Source organism: Mytilus galloprovincialis, chromosome 9 (assembly GCF_965363235.1).
Source record: "Mytilus galloprovincialis chromosome 9, xbMytGall1.hap1.1, whole genome shotgun sequence".
In the NCBI taxonomy this organism is placed as follows: Eukaryota; Metazoa; Mollusca; class Bivalvia; order Mytilida; family Mytilidae; genus Mytilus; species Mytilus galloprovincialis.
In genome coordinates, this window is record NC_134846.1 from 27,475,466 (window position 1) to 27,484,868 (window position 9,403).

The following is a 9,403-nucleotide window of genomic DNA, read 5'->3' on the forward strand; positions in this document are numbered from 1 at the left end:
CAGGGGTTACATTGTATAATTTCCAGCAAAACTAATAGGGGAGGGACTAGAACAGAAAAACAATCTTCATGGAGTGGCAATAACTCATATATATTGAAGCGTACAATGACGGCTGTCTCGTCTAGGTGACAACATTTGCTGTTTCAAGTTTATTTATATCTCAGACTGGTATAATAGTTACATAAAAGCAACAAAAAATAAAAATGATAAAAAAAGGTTGACAACAATTTATAAAAAAGATTCAACTTATTTTGAGTGTTTCATTTTTTTTTATGTATATTTTCTTGCTGATCGGTTTTGTTATATTTATATTTCATCTACAATTGTTCTAGCAAAAGACACAAAAAATGTTGTTAAAATCAGCCATGCGACTTATTTAAAAAAGATTAAGCTGACCTTTCTTATTGTTTACACATTTCAATTATTCAACTCGTGCGTAGATCGTCTTTCCCTCTAATGTTTTTTAAGGTAAAGATAGCGTGGAATTCTCATTGCACCAGGCATCTGATATACATTCTTATTATTTTTTGATCGGACAAAGCTGCGTATTTATATAACCAATAAGCCAAACGAACGCACCCATTTAGCAATGGTATACTGTGGGACGGGAGGGGTCTAGAAATGTCAATATTTCTATACCCAAGCGAATCTTTGTTTTGAATAAAAGGAGATAAAAGGTATACATGAATGCGACAGCAACCCAAAGACACAGATAAATAAAACTATTTAGAGTCAACATTCGGTCTTTTTTATAGAACATTCCGTATACAAAATAATAAGCTCAAAACCGACCCATGACTAAATAATAGTTATACGGAGTTAATTCAATAATATTTTCCGTCAAATATAATAATCCGAACAATCACAAGTGTTTGAAAAAATTTTTTATTTTGATTGGTGAAAATTTAAGAAGTTTTAATATATACCAGTAAAAGAAAAACACTTCACTGTATAATAAAACGATAAAATAAATATGGATAATCGATGACGACCAGCGGCGAATAAAATTAATATTCAGAAAGATTACGTGTAAATATAATAAGAGTATTAACCCCGTTTTTTTAATAGACTGACAAGCTGAGTTTTTTTTTTATCGTGTAAGTTCACAATATATTAGTTCGCAGGAAGAAAAGTCACCCGACCCGGACACATTTCCGACTCTGTCAGTCTATGCTCTTACTATATGATGCCACTTGTTAAGCGTTGCAATAGAATACCAATTCAATTAACGTCTTTGTTTGACCAGTTCGGGATTCGAACAAATTTAATGACCTCCCGATCTCGAGGCGAACGAGACCAACCAGGAGAGCGGTAGTGACCGGTAGTACAGAATATCATACCAAAAACTAAAGTACAATACACAATACAGTTTCAGAGATTTTTTACAGTAACTAAAGCGAGCTAAAAGTATCTAATATCCTAAATTGAATGCGTGAAATGATATTGTAAACTACACGTAAACATGGATGATCGACTTCAGGGTAGATTTTATGGATCAAATTAAAAACTCTTGCATCTATTATTTGAGTGGTCCAAATATTGCCTGCTGTTTTAAGTCTTAATTTCTGTCCTTATTCAATATACCCCCATTTTCTAGAGGTATTTTAAAGTTTCACCTCCAACCTCACTGACGACCTCCTATTGTACGACCTACCTATTGTATTTAAAATTTATGTGTTATAGTCATTAACACGCATGAAATATTTGCTACTGAACGTATTTGCAAACAACAATCAATCAATTTAATTAATTTCTCTCTTACAGTACTAGTACTTAGCACACAAAGACAAGATATTGTAAAATGCTATAATTTACAATTTCCATGTAAATTTTTATGTTGTTTTGTTTTGGGTTTGTTTTTTTTTGGGGGGGGGGGGGTCTCTTCAGTTTATCACATTACTGACTGCTTATTCAAAAGTTTTAAATATTTTTTTACTATTGTTCTTATCAAATGTTTAAATACGATTTATAACATATGATTTTTTTTTGGTCAGGCAAGGATAAAATTAATAAAGATAAAAGTTTTTTTTTTAGGTGTTTTAGCTTCATTTAGATATGAAAAGGGAATAACGGACGACTAAATTAAAGTGTTTGTTTTCATATAATATATTAAACTTGCAAATATATCTCACCCAACACTTTTGATCGTGACAGTGAAACCTCAGTGGCGGATCCAGAGGGGGCGTAGAGGGTGTACGCCCCCCCCCCCCTTTTGCTCGGGCTTTTTTTTTTGGTAAAATAATTAATTAGACTAGACTTCGTGAACTTTGCCATTTCTTGTGTACTGTAGTATTTAATTTTTATGCGACAATTCTTTACTTATAAAGATATTTGTCGCTGGAATTTACTGATTGTCAAAGTCATGTAATTCTCAATGGTGGAGTTGAACGTCGAAAAAAAACGTCGCTTAGTCATTTTGAAATTCAAATTACAGTAACACATTGCTTAGGCTGAGGATGGCAATCATGACACCTTCAAAGCGACGCAGGATTGAGCAAGAACGTATTAACTTCTATTTGACCATTCCACCAACTAATCTATAGACTATTACACTCACATGAATAAAAGTTCCACGGCAATATTATTTACCGACGAAAACATGTTTAACACCAAATGCCCCAGCCAATTTTAAAATAACATAGCTGAATAATGATCCCCAGTCAGTATAAGCTCTAGATATATTTAAAGTCTAAGGTGCGAACCATTTGATTTGAGGAGACAGTTTGAGATATTTGTGAGAGAAAAAATAACTCTGATTTTTGCCTTAAACAAAAATTCTGGCTGTATCTGGATTGACAACAATAATCATGTCCACTGTTTTTGCTATTAGAAACAAAAATTTCCAACAGAATTATTTTGCATTTAATGAACATGATGAATAAAAACTGGCATTTTTTTTTGGTGGCTGGGGTTTGCATGTCTGAACGGAATGTCTGTTTCGCCGAACTGATATATTAAATACTTTTTTTCAAGACCAGACGGCGACCTGCCTGATGGGTGTGGCCTTGATGTCTCCATTTGTCGACCGTCATTCATAAATTCGTTGTCATTTCAGACTCATTCTTGGCCTTTGGTTGATTTGGAACTCATCACTTCCCTTAATTTTGTTGGGTGAAACATATCAACCAAACATGTTTGAATAAGAAATTGCTTGTTTGTCTTTTTTAACTTGTGCCGGCCGTATTGTAAATTTCATTGACTACCCCGGCGTATATCTTGTTTACAACAATTAAGAAATCTGCGAAGTTATGATAACTTAACTTACAACAAAACAGCGAGAATTTTCCATGTCTATTTTCTATTGACAAGTCCTACATTAAATTTATCAGTTCATATGAATCCATACTATCATTTTATAATAGACAATTTAGAAAGAATACCGCATCGAAAATATCTAACCCTTACACTTTACAGCAACTACAAAATATATATGCCCCACGCCAGTAACCGTTTGAAAAGTGCATATTATACTTATTTTATATTTTTAGCCCCAAAAAGGTCCCAAAATTTTTTCGCCTCTCTCCGCTCGCCGATCTTTCAGAACTTCGCCCCCCCTTTCCAAAATCCTGGATCCGCTCTGAACCTAATTTGATACTGTTTTATTCATTGAAGTTTGCATGCATAGTTCTTATTCAAAAAAAAAAACCACCCAAATAAAGCAAGATCTATTAATTAATTGGACTGAATAGACAAAACTAATTGTTTGCATTCGCATGTATCTTAATGTAGGAAAATTACTAAATTAGAAACAAAAGGAACATTTACCGGATGAATATTGTGAAGGACCTAATGCATTTAGGACTGTCCGATTAGAAGTTCTTAAACAAGCTGTATAAAAAGCTAATTGTTGGAAGAGTTTACTTACTGTTTTTTAAGGTCTGATCTTTACGATTCTATTTCATGATTATTGACAGATCAAAAACATCAAGTATATATAGCATGAAGTTGTTGGGCATACTATTCTTTGGTCAGTTATAAATGAGGTCTGTATGGGGGTTTTGATCGCCTGATTTATTAGTAAGAAATCGTTATTCTGAAAATTTGGCTAAAAAAATATAAATTTAACCCCTAATTTTGTAAAACTATCCTTTGGTGTTATTTAGATGGGTTTTTTTTTTATCATAAATAAATAACTATATGATGAATTGCCATTAAATCGGTCCGTTTTCATGTCAATTTGGTAACTGTTAATTGTACATATCAGTCTGAGTACTGTTAAACTATCATTTAAGTTTAACATATTTAGACTCGTCCAGTTCAGGGGAATTAGGTTTCTGCAAGTGCTTTTTATGTACTTTTCTTATATTTTTGACGGTTTGTAAGTCAGTAAAAGTTCAATGATTAAGTTAATATTGACATTAAAAGACCTCCTCACAAAAAGGGCTGTTCAAATCCCCTCGCCCTTTCGGGCTCGGGGATCTGAACACCCCTTTTTGTTCGGAGGTCTTTTAATATCAATATTAACTTATCATTGAACTTTTACTATTACAAAAAAACATTTTTAAGTAAAATTACAGAAAAAAAGGCATTTTATTTTTAAAAAATTTACTTCTGGATCTTATTATGTTATGATCAAAAACTTGATAAACAAGCTTCTGTCCAAGTTTAAGAAAGTTATTAAAAATTTTAAAACTTGAAACACACAGTGAATATTTGTGGACGCTGCCGCCCCCGCCCCCGCCGCCGACACCGACGGAATGTATGATCGCTATGATTCGCATTTTCGACTAAAGTCGAAGGCTTGACAAAAATGGAAAATTTTATGAAAAAAAAAGAACAATCCCCCTCAATTTTTTTAAACCCCCCTTTAAGTAATTACCCCCAAACTCAATCCTATCCTTACCTTTATGGTATGGTACCTTGCAATACTGTTTCAGAGAGATCCATAAACTGAAACACAAGTTATTGCCTGGTACCTAGAGAAACACTTGTTTTTTGCCCCTTTTTTAACTAATTTCTAAACATTTAGGGCAAATACCCCCATACTAAATCAGAGCCTTCCATTTGTGGTAGAATAATAAACCTTGTAGCACAATTTCAGAGATCCATACACCTAACCACAAGTTATTGTCTGGAAACTAGAAAAAAATGCTTGTTTTTGGCCCCTAATCCCAACCTTTATATCCCCAAACAATTGATTAAAATGCAATATACGAACATAACTTTTTGAGGTTGTATAAAAACAAGAAACAAGAATCACTTATAATGAACCACATAAATAAAAGACAACCACTGAACAGATTATAATAACCAGATGTCATTTTTTGTCACACATTGATGCTAATAAAACCAGTTATTAAATTAAAATGTAACAGATATTTCATGTTCATGTATTTATCACTCTGCTAAATAATTTAATGATGATAGAGCTTCGATGATAGATATAGTCCGGCGGCTACAAGCATATTTCAGATGAATTGTGCACATTCTACTACAAGCATGAAATTTGGCATAGACCTTCCTCAACTATTACTCTTTTATTTCAGATAGGGAGGCATTTGAAAAAAATTGTCTCACTTCCGGTAAAATCCAAAATGGCAGACTTCATACTTAAATCAGCCCAATCTCTTGCACGTTAAAGACACCCTTGTAGATTTCGAAAAAGAGCAGGCTAATGCCGCTACAAGGCAGCACTCGCACCCGCAAAGTGGAAAGGGATTAATATAAGTTGCAAAACTTGTTTCCCAATCCACTATAAATAAATATGTTTAAACTAAATCAGCCCAATATCAAAGGCTAGTATTTGAAAAGGTGTTATTATCATGCTACAATCATAATATTTGGTACAAATCTTTGTTTTGTTCTACTTTTTGGATATATTATATTGTTTAGATGTCTGCAAAAATCCTATTTCCAGTAAATTCCAACATGGCGGACATTGTACTAAAATAAGCTTATTTTTTAGGGAGGGTATAATTGAAATGTGTTTAAACGTATTGCTATTATCATGATTATCATTACATTATGCAGGAACCTTTCTTTGGTGCTTCTAATGGATACAATGTATAAAAAATCTGTCTTTAAAACCCCCTACTTCCAGTAATATTCAAAATGGCGGACATAGAAATATCAATTCATTATTTAAATATTCAACTCCCTAAAAAATAAGCTTATTTAAGTACAATGTCCGCCATATTAGATATTACCGTAAGTAGGGTTTTTCAAGACATCTAATCTATATAATATATCTAAAAGTAGTAAAAAACAAAGGTTTGTACCAAATATTATGATAGTAGCATGATTAAAACACCTTTTCACATACTAGCCTTCGATATTGGGCTGATTTAAGTATGAAGTCCGCCATTTTAGATTTTACCAGAAGTGCGATATTTTTTTCAAATGCCTCTCTATCTGAAATAAAAGAGTAATAGATGAGGAAGGTCTATGCCAAATTTCATGCTTGTAGCAGGATGTGCACAATTTTTCACCAAGCCGTCGTACTTATATAGGTTTATATTTATACTATAATACATGTGTAGGTATGTCTATAGCTACTCAGTGAAAAATTACAGTTTATTTATTGAATACTTATTGGCTTTACTGAGAGATACAATGAACTTGAGTACTACATGTAGCTCTGATAGATATCTAGGCAATCAATCAATGGAATATATTATATTCATTCTTTTGATGTGTTTGAACTTTTGATATTGCCATCTGATTAGAATCCAGGTCCATTCGCCCTAGTACATGTACCTGTTCGCCCTGATACCCTTTTGCCCTGATACCTGTTCGCACAGGGTTCATTCGCACTGATTTTTATGTTTTTCTAATTGTTGTCTAGTCACATAATTTAAAGTATTTGAACAAAATATGTTGAAGTTTGTTGAAAAATTGACAGAATATTTGTATTGCCGCAATCAATTTATCATTTTCCCTTTGATTTGCAGAGTAGAATACTGGAATACAATGTATTTATCTTTATTGATATTTGTTAACAAAATAATTGTATTCAGTCAACATGGTCAATCATGAATGTATACAGCATAACTGAGACTAGTCTCAGAGTATAAATAAAAGAACTTGTAAATCTGTTTCATCATTTACAATGTTACAGCTCGTACATTCATGACATTATGGCTTAAAATTATTAATTACAAGCTGAATATTTTATCAAAACAAAACGTTTGTTTTTATTATTAATCCATCAAAAGACAAGTATCACAATAATCAGTGATCGGAATTATTTTGTCATTGAACAATTAATGATCCTAAACAAGCCATAAACTTTTAAATATTTCCATGTTTCCATAAATTTCAAGAAAATATATACCATAGAAATATTTGAATAAAAGTTTATTCAACTTCAATGCCCTGAATATTAATATTTTTTTAGTAGGGTGAACAGACTCCAGTGGCGGATCCAGAACTTTTCCTAAGGGGGGCCCGCTGACTGACCTAAGGGGGGTATACCCCAGTCATGCTTCAATGATTCCCTATATAATCAACCAAATTTTTCGCATGAAAAAGGGGGGGGGCAGGATCCGCCTATGCCTATGGACTCTATGGGCGAACGAACTCAGAGTGAACAGACCCAAGGCTAACATGTTAAATTATTAAACTATTTTTGCTGGCACTCTGGCATGGCAGTAAAATCAAAGATATGAAACTTTGAAAGAACTAAAATAACTTGTAAATAATAACCAATAGAAGCAGAATTGTTACAGATTTATTTGTTTATTTGGTTATATTTTTTTTGAGGATCATTTTCATTTTTTCACAAGATAAACACAAATATTTTTTTGTTAAGAAATTCGCTATATTCAACCAAATTAAATTACAAAAAAATATTGTTTGTGTTCACATCGAGAGAAAACAAAAACACCTGAAGATAAAAGTATAACCAAATAAACAAACATTCTTTAGACAATATTCTACGTCTTTTAAGGCCTTGTTGATCAAAATCCAACCATAAACAGGTCAGGAATAACCACCAATTGGTGGATTATACGTCAATTGAGGTATAATCCACCAATTGGTGGTTATTCCTGACCTGATAAATGCCCTATAAATATTTTTTTTTAAATGTGTTTTCTTTTAAATATATAGCAAACAAAATGCCTGTGACAAATACTTTTGGTCAGGTACTGTACAGATTATCGGTTTTAATACAAATGTATGCTTCAATTAAACCACAGATTTCTCCTATAATGTTTTGTTTGATATGCTGACTTTTTCTTAACATGAACAGGCTTGTTTTGAGAATTTGTTTTATTTTTTTCAGGTTTTATGGAAAGTGTTTAGAAGATTATAATGGTTTTCTTCCAAATTTTACCTCTCCGGACTCAATTTGTCCACCAACCATTACAAGAAATACTGAATTTGCTGTCATTTTTGTTTTGTTTGTGTAGTCTCAGTTTGTGCAGATCACTTCTATGTTGACAGACAAAATAATACTGTACGATACTACAAAAGGTATTCCGAGCGGGTATCAAGGTATTCCGAGCGGTTGATATCCGGCATTCTCGGCCCATTAAAAACTCGGACTATTACAAAATCGAGCTTTAAACAAAATCGGCCAACTGGAAGAAATTAGAATATACATCTAGTATGATAAAAGTTGTATAACTAATACAATATTATTTTGATATCATGTTTACATTTCAACCCAGGGTTTTTCTTTTTGCCATAAGGTGTCTTTCCTAATCTAATTTATAAACTGATAATTCTTGCATGTAAAATATAATTTATTTTGAACATTTTTAAAATGTTCAAAATAAATTATTCAATTATTCTAACTAGAGTTTAGATATTGAATGACAACAACTTTAATAACACTTTAATAACACAGGTCCTAAACAAGAACACCAGAAACGACACAGCCCTAGACCTTTTGTGTATGACCAATCCATCATTTGTTAATAGAATCGAAACATTACCACCAATCGGAGCAAGTGATCATGACATTGTTTACATAGAAATAAACTTAACTCTGCCGCAAAATAAGCAACAGGCTCATAAAGTACTACACTACAAATTAAAAGGCAAATTAGGAGCAAATAGAAAAAGATCTCACTGAAACATACAAACAACTAAAACAAGATCAAGATAATTAATTAAAATCTCGATGAACTTTGGAACCACTCGGTATGGAACAAGTTAAAAAAAAACAACATCCAAAAATCTATTACCAAGCATATTCTAACAAAAAGCATTGGTAACAAATCAAAACTACCTTGGCCGGTAAATAACCAACTTAAAAAGCTCATTTAAAAGAAAAACAAACTATATAAAAAGAAAAAGAAAAATCACAACTTATAAAAAAAAACAATACCAAAAAATTAAAACCAAGCTCCAGAAAGAAATGAGAAACTCATACTGGCAATACATAGAAAATATGATTTTCGATATTGAAATAAAGGAGCCATATCAACCATGCTTCAAAAATACACCTTAAAAACTG

At 32.3% G+C, this 9,403-nt stretch overlaps 1 protein-coding gene across 1 annotated transcript in view; it reads right to left on the minus strand.

Moving 5' to 3' along the window:
* Window positions 1-8,433, minus strand: part of LOC143044719 (B9 domain-containing protein 1-like) — a 50,593-nt gene extending 42,160 nt beyond the window's left edge. The window contains exon 1 of the mRNA XM_076216811.1: window positions 8,276-8,433. Within this exon, the coding sequence (XP_076072926.1) occupies window positions 8,276-8,332 (57 nt within the window). The 5' untranslated portion in view covers window positions 8,333-8,433. The remainder of the gene's footprint in view (window positions 1-8,275) is intronic.
* Window positions 8,434-9,403: the final 970 nt, after the last annotated feature.